Here is a 20,829-nt window from a genome sequence, read left to right on the forward strand (position 1 = left end):
CTTTTTATTTCTGTACGTACGGCGAATGGTTTTGCTGTCATTTACCCCAGGTGGCACACGTCACACGATGTCGCACATCCTGACAGTCGCTTCATTCCTGCAGCCTGTCCTCATGACAGGTCTACCACGGCGTTCATATGCAGATGTCCTAGTCTTGCATGCCAGATCCTTGCTTCTTTGGCTGGAGAATTTTCGTTCGTTGAGTCCGCAAGTGTTCTCTCTTTTGTCGTCATCTTCACTTGTTCCCCATCTTCACGTAGATAGTATAGGTCTCCAACTCTGTCTGCGATCAACGTGACATTTCTATCCTTGTCCTGAATAACCGCTTCATTTTTCCTGAATATAACCTCCCGATCACAGTCGGTGATTTTGGAGACGGAAATCAAGTTAGTACGCAGGTCTTTAACGAATAAAGTATTATGTAAATTTACCTGTCTTTTTACTTTGTCGTCCGTCGATGCCATCAGTTGTACGCTGCCCTTTGACCTCGATATCGTCGATGTCGAGTTCGCCATGTTGAGCGTTGATGAACACTTTTTTACATCTGTCATCAGCTCCTTGCTTGCACACATGTGCGCGGTACAACCGCTATCAAGACACCATCTTGACGTCGACGATGCAGTATTCACCTCTTCCATACTGGTGATTTCTACGTAGTAATTCTCCGGATTCCTTTGGACATTTTTTGCTGAGTCATATTGCTTCCTTGGACATTTGGCCGCAAGGTGGTCAGTGTTACCGCATGTAAAACATTTGAGTTTTCCCTTTTTCTTTAGCCTGTTTTGCTGTCGGTCCTTGTTGTACCGGCGATTGGCATACAGTGCGTCGTTGCCACCGTCGCTATCAGTGATACGTCGACTTCGACTTTCATCCGAGATTTTGCCTATGAGTGTGTCTATATCCGGTAAATCGTCCTTGGATCGGATAGCACAACGAAAGTTTTCATAACTTGGCGGCAGGCCCTTCAGAATGAGAACAACTAACATATCACTGGGAACTTTTATGTCCATACCTTCTAGTTGTTCAACGGCGTTGGCAAATTTGTCCAATTTTTCTCTGAAGTCATCATCTTGTTCGATTTTGAACGATGTAATGTCCGTGAGCAGCTCAATTTTTCGTACTGGTCCTCTTGACGCGTGTATTGACTCTATTTTCAGCCAAACTTCCCTCGCCGTCTCGCACTTTGATATGCTTTTTAATTCGGCGCGTCCCATCGACAATACAATGTCTGCTTTGGCCTTGGCGTCGTTTGACTTCCACTTGGATAGTTCTCGTACGGTCGACTCATTTCCAGGTACGACAATTGGAGCTTCAATTTCTCCACTGACATATCCCCATCGATCGTGTTTCACCAGGAGTGATTGCATCCACACCTGCCAGACGTCGTAATTTGTCTTATTAAACATCTCGAAGCGTGATGATACGTCAGAGTACATTTTTGTGGGTTATGTTTCGCCACGTGCTCACAATTAAATTTTTGCTTTCGCTAATTCACAATTTCAACTTTTATTTTATTTCACTTTTAACTCACTACTAGGCCCATAACCTGTAGGAGTTTGGCAGGGTTTGGAAATAATTAATATGAAATGTGTTAAATTAATTGAGTGAAATTTATTTTGCTATGAATTACAGTGTGCTATTAGTTATGTGTGAGGCAACAGCTGGTCATGCGCGGCGAGTATGCGCGAGTACAATGCATGTGTGTGTGTGTGTATTACTAGATCTCCAACATATATATATATATATATATATATATATATATATATATATATATATATATATATATATATATATATATATATATATATATATATATATATGTATATATATAAATTAGGGTGGTCCTTATGTTGGGTTTTTTGAAATTTTTTTTCACGATAGTTCAAAATCGGTTTAAAATCTATAAAAAAAAAATCATGCCAAGTTATAGCTCTTAATTTTAATATTAACCCCGCGCCCCCGACGGTCAAAGTTTTAAAGGAAAATAACATGGGAAAAGTTATATTTTTACTTTGGAATTTTTTACGTCATAAACTAACCAACAAATCACATCAAAAAATATTTTTTCTAATGCAAAATTTAACGGTCTACAAAAAAGGTCTCATATCATTTTTTGATAATTCTAACGGTTTTGAAGTTATTCGAGGTCTAAATTGAAACTATAATCTTTTTCATAGTTTTTTCTGTTTTTTTGGTCATTTAATAGTTCATAAATCATGAACCGGTTATTCTTTATAATCTTATTGGATTTTTTTGTTTAGAAAATTTTCAAAGTAACTGTAACTTTGGAATAATAGTAACACCAATTCATTTTTTTAGCCTGAACTGTCGAACATTTTAAAGATCTTTAACTTTCTTTGGATACAAAAGAAATTCGGGACCTATTGTCTCGATTTTTATTGTTATTGGTACAAATATCAACAAACTCCAATTTCAAATTTTGATTTATGGTTAAAAACATTTCAGAAACCGATCATGCCGCCATCTATTGGATTTTACTTCAATCTCTAACACTAAAATTAATTCTCAGATTACTCATAACCTACATTTATTTCTCAGCTTGATCAAAATCGTTCAATTACTAGTACTGATGCCTTTTTGATATATAAATAAATTTTTTGAGTTCATTTATCCGATATTTAAGTAATCAGTTAAATATGGAGTTATCACGTTTACGTCAAAACATTTTTTTGATTGGTGATGTTGACGTTCAAATCGTAGGTAACAAATTACCATCGAAATTGCAAGCTTTGAAAGTGTTATTTTTTTATACACGTATTTTAAATAATACTATCACAGATAGTGTTGCTGCAGTGATTGATGAAATTATTGTGTTTTGGAAGAAAGCTCGAATTCCCGTTCAAGATGTGCAAAGATGTCGCGATAAGTTGAAAAAACTGTATGATGAGTGGCGCATACTTCTTAAACATAGAAATCGGAGTGAAGTTGCTGTGAAAAAACAAAATGAATTTTCCTGTTCATTAAAAAAATTATTTGACATCGCACCGTCACATGTATTTGAAATGGTTGATGAAAATTCCAAAGAATTCTTGAATAATCAGAGATCAGATGAACGAATTGGTTTTATTGCAAATATTAAGACGAAATACGATGACGATGAAATTGGTGTTAAAAAATTAGAGAAACAATTGGATTCCGAAAAACGAAAATTGGAAAGTGAAAAAGAAAAATCATTATTTGGTAAATTATAATAATCAACTTACTCATTGATATTTTATTATTTTATAGTGAAGATATTTTTTGTCTTATCATTATCCTTTTTTGTAGACAAAAACGTTGAACTCTTATCAAGCCAAGGAAGTGCTCAATCAGTCTCCATTGGAGAAGTATACATTCCAACTACTGCCGACCAATTTAAATCAAGAAATATAAGAGGAACTCACAATATTCTCAACGAAAGAGTTGTAGCTACTTTTGACCGTTGTAAAGTAAGCGACAGAGATGCTGTGTTTATAACTACAGCTATTTGTCAGTCGCTTATCGATTTAAAATTATTAGAAGTGGATATTAATTCCATTATTGTCAATCGATCATCTATTCGCGGATGTCGGCTTACTATGCGAGAGTCAAAATCAATAGAAATAAAAAAACATTTTCAAGACTTAAAGTTATCATCTATTGTTGTACATTGGGATGGAATATTATTACCTAATTTGTTAAATACAGAAACTGTTCATCGATTGCCTGTAATAATTAGTTCAGAAAGTAAAGAAATTATGTTAGGTGTACCAACGAGTGAAGATGGAACTGGAATGGCACAAGCTTCTGTAGTTCATAAGACATTATGTGACTGGGGATTCGACATATCTGTAAAAGCAATATGCTGTGACACTACTCCGTCAAATTTAGGCCTTCGTAATGGTGCTGCTGCATTACTGGAAAAATTGTTAGAAAGAGATTTGTTGTATCTTCCATGTAGGCATCATATATTTGAAATAGTCCTAAGATATGTCTTCGAAGCTTTTTTTTGCAAATATTGTTGGTCCTAATGTTCCACTTTTTATCCGATTCAAAAGCAATGGGGAGATTTAAATAAACTCAATTACAAAACAGGTTTAGATGATCCGAAAAATGATAATATCTTGACAAATGAAAAAATTGAATCTATTAGAACTTTTGCGACTGAAACTCTTGCATCTCAACTGCCTCGTGATGATTACAAAGAGTTATTAGAGCTTACTTTAGTTTTTATCGGTGTCATGCCCGAAAAATTTAGTTTTCGTAAGCCAGGAGCTTGTCACCATGCACGATGGATGGCAAAAGCTATTTATATATCGAAAATGTACATGCTTCGGGAGCAATTGTCATTGAAAAAAGGTGAAGATAATAAACTACGGCAAATATGTGTTTTTGTGACAATGGTTTATGTTAAAGCTTGGTTTTCGTCGTCAAATAGTGTCAAAGCTCCGTACCATGATCTACAGTTTATAAAAGAACTCAACAACTTTAAGGCAATCAACAGTAATCTTGCTACTGTGGCAATTAGTAGATTTATGAATCACTTGTGGTATTTATCACCAGAATTAGCAATCATGGCGAAGAAACAATTGTGATTGATGATATTCCGGAAGAAGACTTGGATTATACTAGTGAAAAATGTAGTGTTAAACGCTTTCAAACTAAGAGCATAACTGAATTATTATATAATGATATTGACTTTTTCGTAACTGCAGAATCGATCAATTTTTTCAATAGATTCTCGCAAATATGCTATGACGTACATCAAGCGCTTAGCGAAGTCCTGAGCGAAACCGAGCAAGCAAAATCAGAGATTTTTCAATAATCATTTTATGTATTGTCTATATCTATATTTTTGTCTGTTTGAAATTGCTATTATTTCAGTAAGACAATTTTACTAGTTTAAAAATTTTTTTTCATTCTTGATTGAAGTTTATATATTTAAAAATACATAATTTATTTTGTCAATTCTCCGGAAATTATATTTTTAATAATGGCATCATCTTAAGTCGATAATGTTTTCTGTGAAAAGGAAAAGATAAAAAAAATAAACAAATAAATTCTAGGTTGTAATTGCATGTTTTGTTTTTTTTCTGTGAGAAATCGAACTGTTCAAATTAAATAAATATTGTTTTACTTGAAGTCTGCTGTGGCAGTGTTGCTAAACTTATTTATTATTCTTTTTTATTTTTTTTAATTCCTAAAGCTTGTCTGTGATTGGTCAATTTACATTTTGAATAACTCAAAAACTATTGAGAATATCGAAAAGCGACTAAGGAACTTTATTCTTAAAATCGTCTCCTCTATCTACAGTTTACCGCTGTGAAGGTTATTTTGAATCACCCTGTATACTCTAAGCTTGCGCCTAGCTTCAATAATATCATCATAGCAGGGGACTTGAACTGCAACCTTCTTGAGAGCTCTTATATTACAAATCACTTGAGAGAGTTCATAACTGAGTCCTCTCTATCCTGCGTGCCTTTTGGCCCTACATTCCATAAAAGTGGGATCTCTTTCACAAAATCTGACTCCCCGTTCGTTGATGGCCATGACTATTTGCAATGTCAATATAAAGTAGAGCAACCGCAACAGATGAGTAAGAAAGTTACTTTCAGAAACTTAAAAAGCTGTGATCATAATTCACTGTCAGATTGTTTGTTCAACTCTCTAAAGATTGATAATGCTATATTGGAAAACTCAGACCCAAATGAACTTTTATCGATCTTTAAATCAAATATGCTTTCTTCCTTGCACCTACATACACAAATCCTCACAAGAACGATCTCTCGATGCAGTAATCCTTGGTTCACCAAAGAACTAAAAAATAAATGCAAAGAACGTGATGAACATTACAAACGAGCTTAAAGAAACCGTGATCCAACCTTACTTTCGCTGTACAAAATCCAACGCAAACTTTTTAAGACCGAATTAGCTCGAACGCGAGAATCGTACTTGAAGACCACTCTATCCAACTTACCTCAGGGTTCTTCTGTTTGGAGTAAACCTAAACATCTAGGACTCACCAAATCAAATACTTCGTCACCCTAAATTTCTTTGATGCACTGGAATTAAATGAGTACTATGTAAGTATAGTCAGGAAACATCCAGCTGCAAATATTAAGTTCTTAGATAGTTTACCAACCATTTTTCAACGCCAAGTGGACTGTTCATTTCAGTGGCAGAAGATTGACATCGTTGATGTCACAAAGGCTCTTGTACTAACTCTGTCAAAATCTAAAGGAAATAGCCCGGATGGTTTAGATTTGCGGTGGCTAAAAGATCATCTTCCTCAGATATCACTGTTTCTTACAGCCCTTTTCAACAGATCTCTTGACACTGGCATCTTTCCTGAGATTTGGAAAACGATTTATATTATACCAATGAACAAGATAGCCTTACCCAGATCACCATCTGATACAAGACCAATTGCAAACCTGTCTCACTTAGCGAAAGTTTTTGAGAGAATAGTTGCAAACCAGATGGTAACTTACTTAGAAGATAATCTTTTGCTTGATAGGTTTCAATCGGGATTTCGGAAGCATCGTAGTACGCAATCAGCATTGCTAAAACGTACTGACGACGTCAGAGCAGTAATGGACAAAAATCAATTTACCATTCTAGTGCTATTTGATCTGAGCAAAGCCTTTGATTACGTGGATCCCAAAGTTATTTTAATCTCTTTGCATGAGTTGGGATTCTCATCAGAAGTAATAAGTTGGTTCTTCTCCTATCTATCAAACCGTTCTCAATCCATTCTAAATGAGCATGAAATTCCAATTGAGTTACTAAAAACCTCGTCGGGTGTTCCTCAAGGCTCTGTACTTGGGCCAATATTGTTTTTAATTGTCATCAACTCTGTGGCCAGGTGGATAATCATTTGCAAATATGGTCTACTTGCTGACGACATGTACATCTACCATCATTGTCTTGCTTACCAGCTTCATGACGCAGTTCAGCAAGTTACTGCTGACTCACAAGCAATTGCAGACTGGGCTAGGTCTCACGGCTTCATGATTAACTTGACTAAGACTACAGCGATGATCTTGGGATCAAATGGCAAATTGAAACAACTTCAGTCCGTGGACATACCTCCTATTCTAGTTAATAATACAGTAATCCCCTACGTAAATTCTACAAAGTGTTTGGGACCTATTATTGATCAAAACTTATCCTGGAATAGCCACATTTTACAGATAACCAGAAAAGTAAATTTCACACTCCATAGTCTCACGGTCCGGAAAAACATATATTCTACTGAGATAAGAAAGCTTCTAATTACTGCTACCATCCTACCACTCATTGATTATAATCAATAAAGTAATTACTGCTCTATTGTGCTCATTGACTCTACTGCTGAAAATGATCTAAAACTTCAGCGAGCAGTAAATTCTTCCATCAGATTTATTTTCAATATCAAAAAAGATGAGCATATTAGCCCTCACTGCAAAGAGCTAGGGTGGCTTACAATCAAATATCGTAGATTGTATTATGCGATTTGCTACTTATAAAAATTACTCAAGAATGGAAAACCGGAGTACTTGTACGATTTATTCGTTGAGAAAGCTGATGTTCGACGTTTAAATCGATTGGCTGCAAAAAAGCACACCTCCTTCAAACTACCTCTTTTTACTACAAGCTACTTGGAGAAATCTTTTTTGGTAACTGTTATAAAGCTTTGGGAAGAACTGCCACGCGAAATTGTAAATTCGAGTAGCTTACAAGTCTTCAAAAAAAGAAGTATTTAATTATTTATTAAATCTTGATAATTAAACAAATTCTAATAAATAACAAATTTAAATTAATTCATTGAAAATCAAAGATTAAAGTAAGGATGAAGAAATTGCTATTCGTAAAATTATTATGCTGAGTTATCATCTGATCTGATGACATTAAAATTCTATATTTTCAAATTATTGTTTTTATACTTTAAGTTCCAAGTTCAATATGACTTTCTTATTACCTTATTTATTTATAAATAAATTGAATCAATTATGGTGCAATATTATATTATATTATGTTATATTATATTAGGTACTCACAGAAATTGCTTTCTTGTAAAAACTGTATTTACTATGTAATTTAAATTGCCATTTGGCATTAAATAAACAAAATCTAAATTCCAAAAACTTATCAGCTCTTGAACTTGAAAAACCACATCGATCGCCGCTAATCCGGTCAAAAATGTTTCATTCGTTCGAGAGATATCGTGCAGGAGAGAAAACCGAAAAGAATGTTTTTTCGGAACTACTCCGAAATTTTTTATCTAAAAAATTTTTGTTGTCGATTCTTTTTGTTGTCGATCAGCAGCTAAGTAACAGAAATCTCGCGATAAGGCATCAGCAAAGAGTCGCCGTGGCCGCGGATAGTCCAAACACCGTATGTCAGCATGGGACCTGAGCCTCGATGACTCTCTCAGGGAGTAACCTGAGCTGCAAACATGGCTCAAAAACTGTTTATAAAAACTAATCTGGAACTAATTCAAATCAGTAGATCTTAAGACTCTCTTGTGCAGAGAGCTCCGTCTCCCGATTTGAATCTCTCCAGATCCTATACACAAATAAATCCAACGATACTGAAAATATCGTCCTTAACATTGATTATGAGTGCGAGCGGTTAACAGCCGTTCCACTCAGAAAACCCGTCGACGAGAGCGCTAGCCAGCGTTCCGCCAGCCTAACCTTTCTTCAGGACAAGCGCTTTACAGCGTTCCCCAGGTTCCTAATTCTTCAGCGAGAGCGCTAGCCAGCGTACCGCCAAAACCAAATTACTTCCGTCGATTTTTGTCTCGAGGAGGACGTTCACGCCGATCAGGCCGCTCGGTCCAAAAGGGTCGCCGTCGCTTAGCCCAACCGTTCAATATATTCGCAGAATCACGGGCAGAAGTAGTGCAAGTGACCAAACCGTCATTGCACGTTATCGACGACGAAATACTTATTGAACCACGAGTGAAAGTAGTGCAGGTGGCTAAACCGCCGGTGCACGTTGTCGATGACGAAATCCTCCTAGAACAACGGGTGCGAGTAGTGAGAAACATCGAGGGGGACTCTCCAAAATCACCTTCTCCGTCGTACCAGGGTCCAGAAGGTCAGTCCCTCATCGTGAATAACTATCGGCCTGCCTACTAGACGCACATCAACTAAAGCTGGAAATTAGTCCCAGTAGAGGTTCCTAAGGTTCACCCTCCCGGAGGCGTCATCCTGATCGACGACCCCAGATACGGCTACTACTTCGAGGAGTATTTCCGTAAGACAGGGTACGTTACCCACCCGCCCTCTGAAGCGAAACAGCTAGAAACCAGGGGAGTTATCTGGGCCGATTTATGAGGCCTATAATGGTGAGTCCATAAAATTAATTAAAAATAAAGTAAGCTCATCTGTGACGGCACGCCGAGGGTCAGTAGATCACCCAATGATGTCAAACCTGAATTTATTCTTAGTTCTTAGTGTTAATTTCGCCACTGATAATTAAAGGGTGTAATAAAAATAACTCCAAAAATCGAGATCGTAACACCAAATTCAGTGAAACAAAATACAAGAATATCATACTCAATCTGAATCCACAAAATTCTTTTAATTTAAATAGTTTTGGTTTTTTATGATTTTTTACATTTTTTTAGTTTATCGCAATTTTTTCAAATTTGACAACACAACGGGCTAATTAAAGTCCAGATTCAGGTTTAGTAGATTGAAATACATGAAACTCATACTTCATCCAGGTCCACAAAAATTTTATCATCGCTGTAATTGCAGTTATTTATCTTTTTTAGGGGGTTTTTTATGGAATGTGAAATCTATGTGTGTGGAATATGAAGTGCAAAATATTAATTTTATTCGAAAGTTCAAGGCAGAAAGGGATAGAAATGCTGGGACTTGGATTACTTCGAGTGTTCAAAATCAGTCTAACAACTTCGTTGTTATTAATTATGTTTATTAAATATTATTTGTATCACTAACTAGTTTTCTCACAAATTTAATTGTCACAATTACGGTTTTTTATTATTTATTCGAAGCTAGAATGACAATTGTTTAGTAACAGAAGCGGTAGAAATTACATAAAGCTTGGTTAGGCACGTATGAGCCATGCGGTGAAGTAGCCAAGATTTCCAACAAGATGTAAAAAAGCCAAAAAGCACAGAATAATGCAACTGATAACTGCAAAACAAATGAAATAAAGCACTGAAACAGATTAAACGGTTATTAAGATAAATTAGAGCACGATTGATAAGATCAATTTAGATTAGATATGTTCGATAAAAAGATTAGATAGTATAGCGTGGACTTAGAAAGCGATAATAAACCATGCGCGCCAGATTTTTGCCAGAGGGCACCTTTAGCTCTGCAGCAGCGCCTGACCTGCCTCCAAGTGGCGCGGCGAGGAAACCTCAAGCAGTTTATTTGGTATATCACTGTGGCAGTGATCTGCTGCGCACGCGATCCATGCGATGACTGGGAGAAAGCGAGGGAGATTTGAACAAATTTCGAGTCTACTAGGAAGAAGTCCAGGAACGCATGGTTAATTTTAAATTTTCATTTTCTAAGGGAAATTGTTCTATTGTAAAATTGAGACTTGGTTAAATAAATTAGCAATGTTTGCTGATCGATTCTGTCTGAAATTATTTACAGCACCTCTCACGATCTTTCTCATGACCTTAAAGATACATTTCTCTCGGCTCTGGACCGGCTCTGGAGGCCGAGATAATACTCCAATGACTCCCTTAATAAATTATACTTGAAGCGATCGCTACGGCAATTAACCCATTCGTAATTCATTGTATATAATTTTTATTGCAAAATTCGACGATAGTTTTGCTTATCCAAAAATTATGTAACTCAAAGTGCATTAAGAGACGAATTCTAATGATACTGATAACCCGGGAAAAATGATCAGACCTGACCAAGCCTCTTCATGTATGATCAGGCCTGAAATTAGACCTGATCAGGCCTGTTCATGTATGACCTGAAATTAAACATAATCATGCCTGATCAGGCCTATCCATGCCTGTTCATATCTGAAGTGTTCAATACGCTCAGGCTTGTCCATGCCTGATCAGACTTGTCCATGCCTGTTCATGCCTGACCAAGTCTGTTCATGTCTGTTCATCTCTGAACCCGGGAAAAAATGATCAGACCTGACCATGCCAGTTCTTGTATGATCAGGCCTGAAATTGAACGTGATCAAGCCTGTTCGTGTATGATCAGGTCTGAAATTATACCTGATCAGACCTGTTCATACTTGCTCATGTCTGAAGCGTTAAATATGCTCAGGCCTGATCATACCTGTCCATGCTTGATCATGTCTGATTTCGGCTAGAAAAAGATTAAAAATTAAATGTTATTTTCAGTCTGGAAAAAAAATTTCAGAGAACTATAGACTGCAGTTCTATTTTTAAAATTAATTTATTTCGTATGACGCATCAATTTCTATTCCCTTATTACTTTTAATACTACAACTTTCATTGAAAATATCGGCTTAAGCAAAAAGTTTTTGATTTTTCATGTCAAAACGATGATTTTTAACGATGATTTTTGATGCAATGACACAAAATTTTTTACTGTGTTCCAGGAAATACGCGAAAAACAAGATTTTGAGTAGAAGCTTGAGTTTGATTGCCTGCAAATACCAAAATATATCAGTTAACCGATAGGCGATAAGTCCTTTCAAAGTGTCTGTTATTATCTTAAGCTACGCCTTGGTTCATTGCAGTAGTATTAACGATTGTTGAATTGTAGAACACACAGATAATTCTTAGTTATCTATACGTTTTAAATAAAAAAAAATTTTCAAATTAAAAGCAAACAACAAAATTATAATTCTGGAATAAACCTGAAAGAAAATTTTTTTTTTATTACTGTGCATAGAGTCACATGTTAATGGAGCGAAATATACGTTTCAAATAAACCACCCTGATATATAATTAATTATTAATAATTAATAAATTAGGTATAGTTAACTCCGTTAACTGTAAGGATAATTAACGTATAAAATTTAAATTACTTGAAGTAGTTTGAAAGATATCTCCAAGTAAGCATAAATCATTTGGTTAAGAAGGTAGGCATCAGTCTGGAGAGCGCGGCGTCTACGGTTCGGATCTCCACAGGCACCGCTTTTTTTTTTGGACCTGATCGAGTCAGACATGAACAGATCTGATCAGATCTGAACATGCCTGGCCAGGTCTGATCAGACCCGGTCATTTTTCATACCTGATCAGACCTGAAGACTCATGCCTGTTCATGTCTGATCAAATCTGATTATTTTTTCCCGGGAAACTTCAATTAAAACTGCAAAAAAACGTCGCATGAACATATATTAAGAATTACATGTTAAAGTATAATTTTACACAATCAAATTATAATTAGTGACATTTTTTTTATTTAGACACTTTTATTTATTTGAGATATCTTAGACCGTGCACATTATAACTGCAATATAATATTGAAAATTGAATTTTACGATTTAATGTAGATACTAAAATAAATTAGTTTAATTCATTTTATTTGTTAAAGAAGAATTGATGTTAACTCAAAAATTTTTCAATTTTTTCAGAATTCATGCATAAATATGGATTTGATGGATTCGACTTAGATTGGGAATACCCTGGTGCAACTGATCGAGGCGGCAAGTACTCGGATAAGAATAATTTCATCTATTTCGTCGAAGAACTCCGACGAGCATTCAATAAGGAACAGAAAAATTGGGAAATTACCATGGCGGTACCAGTAGCCAGATTTCGACTTGCTGAAGGGTACCATGTTCCAGAACTATGTGGGTAAGCTCGGAATTATCAGTAATAATCTTAATTTGTAATGCACGATGACGTGATAAATTATATTTTTACACTGCAAACTCTATTCTAGTGTTTTAATACAAATAAGTGCATTATTTGCTAGTAGTGACATTTTATGGATTTTTCGATTGTCGATATTTAAGACAATTCAGATTGTTACTTTCTGACATGTAAATGCGTAATTATAGAACGTGGAAATTTGTTATTATAAAATTTGTCAATTTACCAATTACGAATTCTCATGAAATACCATTATTTATAAAATTCTCGCTAAATTTTCTATGAATAACTAACTGTATTACAAAACCTAACGAAATTTCATGCGATTATTCCAACGAACAAAGTTAAATTAAAAGCTCATACAATTGAAACTTTTTCAATACGACGTCTAAAAACTGGAAAGAATTGAAACTGATAGGGTTAATTTTTAGGTGAAATTCCATTTACCGACGAAGTTGAGTTTTTATACGGTTCGTAAAGAAATTAGGAAACTTCCCGCTAAAAAAATAAAAAATTTTCGAAAGTTGGGAGATTATTGGATTTACCCCATTTTCGAAAGTCGAGTATATCAGATCTCGACGTTTTAAAGTTCTAAGAAGCTTTCCTGACACCTCTACCTCTACCTCTACCATGACCACGACCACGTCTGTAGTCAGACCTTCCTGAATTTTGACTGCCTTCATTTTTTAGACAAGTATTTGTATTGTGATCAGTAATCACCTTACAAACCTAACAGTGCCATTCACTAGTTGCTGTTAAAGGCTTTAGACTTGTTATTACCATAATCGGGTCTGTTATAGTGAGAACCCTCTTATAATATTTATCATCTAAATGGCTAGTAATGATTTCTCTTACTGCTTGCTTTTTTTTTGTAATTGCTTGTACACCTAAGTTATCAGAACCAATGACCGTTGGGTCAATGACATCTAACAGATCTTTTGATGATAATTCAGATTTAAGTTTATCCATCCAAATGTTGATGTCACTATCTGAATTAAGCATATACTTTCTTGGTACCTGATAATTTTGAGACTTTTTGTTTGACTCTAATGTACTTTTTAAAGCAGTAATCGAACCATTCAAAGCCTTAGTTACTTCTATGTTAATATCTTGCGGGCTAATATCTACGAAACTTCTAAACATCTACAGAACTTCTAAACATCTATAAAACTTCTAAACATCTATAGAACCTCTAAAATATCATCTATTAATATCATCTAAAAATTTGGATCCACTTCTGAAGTAAATTTAAAAACGAAAATTACCTGTTCTTGAATTTTTTTTGACGTGTCAGATGGAGTATCTGTAGTCTCTTTCTTATCGAGCATTTGTTTATTGTTCTTCTCATTCATTGTTTCTTTATTCATATCTTCTAAATATCTGGAAACTTCTAATTATGAACAATCTCAAACTTACCAAACTTATGAGAGACTGAAATTTCACACCCATTCACAACTGCACTGCAAGTTGTAAATAAAAAGTGAAATCAGTTGTAACTCCCGCATGCAACAACATGACACACCTGCTCCCTCCCACCTCGTGACAAACGGCACAGCTCGGTGAAACGTTCGGAGGTGGCCGCACATACACGTGCAACATACAAATCACACACCAGAGCCACAACCGATTAAATTAAAACAAAGCTTAGTACTGAACTACAGACTTTACTTTGAGACAATTATTAAATTAGTTATTATTTTTATTTATATTTATATTCTTTTAAAAAGACTAAGTAATAACTCAATTTCATGTCGAGATATAGTTTATAAATATTTCTTCTGGTAAATATTTATTTCAAGTTCAAACTTCTAAAATTTCCTTCTCATCTCAAAATAATTATAATTTTAAATTATAATTATCATCAATCTTACAAAACCAACTTTATTTGAAAAAGTTAATTACTTCAATTGTATTACTCTATTTATTTTCTTAAGAGCGATATTATTTTTCATCTAAAATATATACATCAATATCTGATTCTTAGAATTTGAGAGTCGTAGACAGTCTAACTTGTAAGCGACAAGCGCGCTTTTGTTCTGTGATATATACAACTAACACAATATGTACAGCTATATCATTTCACTCAAGCTGGGCGGCTTCCACAAGTTTAAACTTGACTTAGTGAAATGTCCACAACAGTAAAAAAAAATTAGGAAAACGGTTGACCCTGACGGCCATCCCTGCAACTTCCCGCTACTTTCGTAATTAAGCACTCGATATTGCACTTATTATGTTATTGAGCTCTTCGAGCTCAAAAATCTGATTTTCTTGTAGCTTTGAGCTCTCCAAGCTCAAAAGTTTGATAGGAGTTTAATAAATCACAATTTTCGGAATTTTCAAATCGCAATAACTTTTGAATGGATCAACCGATTTTCATGCGGTTGGCGGCATTCGACGCAGTTTCATCATCCTCATAAGTTATTTCCAGGTTTCGATTGATCGAACCGAAAATTTCAGAGTAACCCCGAAAAAACACTTTTTCGGTTTTCTTTCGTTCACGATAACTCACGAACAAATCAACCAATTTTGACCGGACTGGCCACGATCGACGCAGTTTTTTGACGTTGAGAGCTGATTTCTCAAAATCGACTGTTCCGAATGGGTTCAAATTTTTAGAAAATCTAAGTTTGGCCAAGCCCTTCCGAATGACACCAAGCGCGATGAAATCGGTCAAGCCGTTCAAAATTTATAAAAGGATTACACACACACACACACACACACACACACAGAGTAAATCTAAAGTAGGAAATTTTTTTTGAATTTTTTGAAAAATTTTAATTTTTGGATATAAAATATTGGCGAAAAATTTCAATTTTAGATAAAACAAAAAATATGAAAAACGTTAATTGTTTTTAATTTATTAGCATGCACGATTATACATACTTTTATTTAGTTTCTCTATCTTATAATTAACATCTGACAATTTATTTGTTATTTTATATGGCCCTCCAAATGGAAAATTTAGAGCTTGTGTTTTATTATTCGCATTACTTTCTTTCTTTAACCAAACCACATCACCTACTTTAAACTCTTTTGGATTTGTTAGTCGATCATAACGTGTTTTTGTCCTTTGCTTACTTTCTGATTTTATTCTTTCACTTTCCTCGATAGTTTTATTGATTTTTGCTTGTAATATAATAAATCACCCAAATACTCCATGTATGTTAGGTTAGTAGTCTTCAATGATGATGCATTCCTTGGATTAATTCCGAAAACTAGTTCTGAAGGAGTAAATCATGTACTTTCATGTTTGGATGTATTGTAATATAATCCAGCTAAATGAATTTTCGTAGCCTAGTCATCAGCATTTTTGTTGAAAAAGTGACGTTGATAATCTTTTAACACTTGATTACTTCTTTTCAGACTTCCATTACTTTCTGGGTGAAAGCTTGTAGTTGTAATATGTTTAATACTTAGCATTGTCTGAAGATTCTTCATTAATTCGCTCGTAAAATTGGTTCCTTTATCTGTCAGAATATTACTTGGCACTCCAAAGTAACCAACGTAATATTTTAAAAATTCACTTATTACTGTGGGAGCGGTGCAATCTGCGATTGGTATTCCTACAAAATATTTGGTTAAACAATCTTGAATTGTTAAAACATACTTATTACGTCTTTCCGTTAATGACAATGGTTCACAAATATCCATGGCGATTTTATCATTGAATTTTCTCGGAGTATCAGTAATAATCATAGGCATTTTAGTTGGATCCCTATTGACTTTATTTCTTTGACATATTCGTCATTTCTTTACATAAGCTTCGACGTCTCTTCTTAAAGTTTTCCATAAGTAATTCTCACTAATTCTATAATATGTTTTCGTAACTCCACCATGACCTCCAAGGAGACTATCATGATTTTCTTTCAATATTTTCTCGATATCTTCTTTCTTGGGTACTATTCTTTCTTTATCGTGTAGAAAAGTTGTAGTATTTCCTCGGCAAAACACTTATTTCCAAATTTTCTCAATTTCTTTCTTGGAAAATCCTGTTAATCGTGCACACTCATTGTGGTCGATGAGAAGTTTCTTGAATTCTTCAGCCACGGCTAAGTACATCAATTCCTTAATTATTTCTTTCAATTTGTGACCCAGATGTCGGAAAAAGGGTCTAGACTAGGGAAAAGGGACTGAGCCGGAGAGAGAGGGCCGATGGCTAGTACGAGACAGCTGAGGAGTAGGGCGCGGAAGAAGGGACCAGGAGGGGACCAACGACAGCTACCTACTCTCCGTTTCTCATGTTCTCCTGATACTTCGACGGGCGTATTTTCCTGCTAAATTATTATTTAACGTTGTAAATAATCCGTTTTCTTTAGTTAAGTTATTGTTTACGAGTGCAGTATTATTATTCTAATTATTAATAATGATAATTTACGATATTGAGAGTATTATTCACTAAAAACTTGTGAAAATATTATTTATCTAATTTAGATTTGATTATAAATATCTAAAACTATTTTTTGTTAGTTAATATCGTTTGTTTAAAACAATTCAGGTCTAATAGTTTAGTTACCCATGTTGAATATCTAGACGGGTTAATAATTAGTTAGTTATAAAAGTATTATTTTGTCTACGACGATTATTTATTGTGATTATATTTCTTTAGTTTATTGAAAGAAAATTAATGTAATTAATTTTGGAAACAAATTATTGTAAATTTCCAATTTATAAATTATTCTAAGTCCTAAGCCGAGTTAGTATGGAAAAGCAGCGAATGGTTATATAATGAAAGAAATGGCGATTATTATTTAAAAGAAAAATATTTATAAACGAAATTATTCTAAGTCCCGAGCAAATTTTAGTATGGGAATGTATTCTTTTGAATTTGTATGTAATCTGTTGATATTTGATTTTCAAAACTCAGAATTTGACGAACCGAATGGATATAGAATGAGGGAATTGCCAATTAAATTAATAGTTTGTAAACAACGTGTAGAGGGCAAAAACGATTATTCTGGTTCGTTGCAAGTGACTTTTTGAAAAACTGTTAAAAGCGAAAATTGGCGATCGGAAAGCAAGTCTTGTGACAGAGTGTTATTGAGGGAATATTCTTCTACCAATAACAGCTGGAGGGACATTACCTTGGTTCGCCTAGAACACTGGTAAGTACCTTTTGAACTCTCAACAAGATTTGACTTCCCCGGATCTTCGACCCTCTGTCGAAAATCCGGTAGGTAATCACAAACCGTGTAGGTGGGAGCGGAGAGGATACTCTCCATCCGCTCTCAGGGTAGAGTTTTAGGCCCAGGGTGACGGCTAGTGTCCTGGGGAGTGCGTAACCAGTTGGTGGAGTTGTAGTTCGCGATTTGGACGCTCACGGGAGTCAGAATGTGTGCGAGTTTGTCTTGTACAGACCAGTTTTGATCGGGTCCTGATACGCGTGCGCGACCAATGTCATGAAGACATTTTGTTTGTATTATTTATTTTAGATTTAGTTGTTGAGGTTGGATATAACCTCAACCTTTTTTTTTGTATTACGAGAATTTGTTATTTTGTGTCGTAACTCTTTGTGAGTCGATTTTGATAAATAAATGATTATTTATTTCTCTATCATACCCTGTTTGACATTTGGAGTTATTTAGTAAGACGTAGTTATGTATTATTTATTTTTAAGTAACTGAGATTTGTTTTCTTCTGAAATATATTTTGTTGTTCAACCCCCCTTTTACCCTGGACTCCGGCGAGCTTCAGATTCGAGCAAGGGGGCGTTTTGTGTCGCAGTATCATTCATAATCGTTCAGCGTTTATCCCTTTTTTTCCAAAGAATAAACCCTCAAAAATTACCCATTACAAATTTATCTTTTGATTTATGTGAATTTGCTTCGACGATAATATGATACTCCTCATGATCTTTTTCATGATAAACTTCTATTGTTTGTTCTCCATTATCTCGGACAAATGACACATCAACGCTGCCCTCGGGTATCGTTGAATTTGTCAGATATAATTGTTTCCCTAGTTTAATAATTTCTTGTTCTTTCTGATTTTCTTCTTTTTCTCCAACATCTTCCTGATGATGATCCTCTTGGTGATGATCTTCCTGGTGATGATCTTCTTGATGGTGATCTTCAGGTTGATTATTTTGTTCACTACCTTTTCTGCATTCTGTTTCTAATGTTCTTTGTTTTTTATTTTGTTCTGAATCAATTTCCACTGAATTCCGTTTTCGTTTACCGACTACGGTTTATGGTTCTTCATTATTGTTTGTAGGGTCGTTCTCTCGAGTACGTACCCTTTTTCCTGAACTCGGATCGAATGTATTCTTTCTTCTTTTGTTGTTTGATGAACACTCTTCCGAGTCTTTTTCTTCTTCTGATGCTGAATTCAACAAAGTATCAGCATCCATTCTTCGAAATACAAAAACAGGGTTTCTCGATAATGCATCAGCATTAGTATTGAGTTTACCCTTTTTGTAGGAAATTTCATAATCATATTCTTCTAAACTTATTCTTGAGCTCATTAATCATGAATGAGAATTCTTATGGTTCATTAACGAGACCACAAGTCGATGATCCGTAACAATTTAAAATTTTCTGCCATATAAATACGGGTGAAAATGTTTTATATACAACGCGATCGCTAGCAATTCTTGTTCAGTTTTAGATCAATTGTTCTCTACTTTATTTAAAGCACGACTAGTGTATGTGACAGAATGTTCTTGATTATTTTTAATTTGGGATAATATGCCACCAATTGCGATACCAGAAGCATCTGTTGTAAGAATTAATTCCTTAGTGAAATCTGGGTATGCCAATATTGGTTCTGAACACAATTCTTTTTTTAAAAGATTAAATGATTTTTCTTGATCTTGTCCCCAATGAAATTTTTTATCTTTGCTTAATGGATCAGTTAGGGCTTTGCTTTTCTGCTATAATCTTTAAGAAATTTTCTGTAATATCCAGTCATTCCGAAAAATTGCCTTATTTGTTTAACATCTTTCGGAGTTGGAAATTCTGAAACACTTTTATACTTTTCTGGGTTCGGTTTAACTCCATCTTCAGTAATAATGTGACTTAGATATTGCAATTCGGGTTTCAAATATTCACATTTATTAGGCTGGAGCTTCAAATTAGTTTCTCTTAATCGCTGGAACACAATTTTCAGATTTTCGTTATGTTCAACCAATGTTCTTCCGTATACAATGATATCATCGAGATAAACGAAACATACTTTTCCGATAAGACCCCTTACAACGATATTTTTCATTCGGTGGAATGTAGCTGGCGCATTCTTCAAGCTGAAAGGCATTTTCAAATATTCAAAATGACCTTGAGGTGTGCTGAATGCTGTTTTCATACGATGCTTTAGATTTACCGCAATTTGGTGAAATCCACGTGCAAGATCAGAAGCTGAAAAGTACCTGGAATTTCCAAGTTGATCCAAAATTTCTTCAATGTTGGGAATCGAGTATGTATCCTGAATCGTTTTGTCATTTAGTTTTCTAAAATGCGTTACAACTCTCCATTTTATTTTATTTGATGCATCTCGTTTTTTAGGTACAATCCATAGTGGCGAGTTGTAAAGGGAATCCGAACAAAAACAGTTTCACTGTTAAAAATTGCGCGAAGTCCACGTTCATAAAACTCATCTCAATAACATCTGCACTTTGCAAAAAAGAATAAGACTCGTTACAATAATTTTCATTCTATACAAAAAAAAGTTAAATACAAAAAAATACCAAGAAACCGTCATAATGTTGAAAAAATTGAAAAAAATTTGTTGAAAATTTAAAAATTAAGAAAAAAATTTTTTATCGTACTTGGCGCGCGTCATTGAGTACCCCAAATTTTTTCAGGATACATGAACATCCTTTTAATGTTTCAACATTTATAAGTAAGTCAACCTATAAAATGCAAAAATGTAATTAATGAAATATTATTTTATGATACGTTTAACAAAAGTTAGGTAAAATCAACATGGCATACGTATTTTATTTGAAATTTTTAAATTCTCCGCACATCGTTTATGATTTCAATAAAACGCCCTCTCCTGTTCGGTTATACAATTTGCTTACAAGTGAATACGCCTGCATACGTTGACTCTGTAGTGGAATCACTGCGAAAATT

The 20,829-nt window shown here is 34.7% G+C and overlaps 1 protein-coding gene across 1 annotated transcript in view; it reads left to right on the forward strand.

The window, feature by feature from the left end:
• LOC141537283 (endochitinase-like) overlaps window positions 1-20,829 on the forward strand; it is a 235,377-nt gene that overhangs the window by 107,793 nt on the left and 106,755 nt on the right. The window contains exon 4 of the mRNA XM_074258174.1: window positions 12,523-12,745. Within this exon, the coding sequence (XP_074114275.1) occupies window positions 12,523-12,745 (223 nt within the window). The remainder of the gene's footprint in view (window positions 1-12,522; window positions 12,746-20,829) is intronic.

Source organism: Cotesia typhae, unplaced genomic scaffold (assembly GCF_013202065.1).
Source record: "Cotesia typhae breed Kobodo isofemale line unplaced genomic scaffold, CoteBio_Ctyphae scaffold_70, whole genome shotgun sequence".
NCBI classification, from domain to species: domain Eukaryota; kingdom Metazoa; phylum Arthropoda; class Insecta; order Hymenoptera; family Braconidae; genus Cotesia; species Cotesia typhae.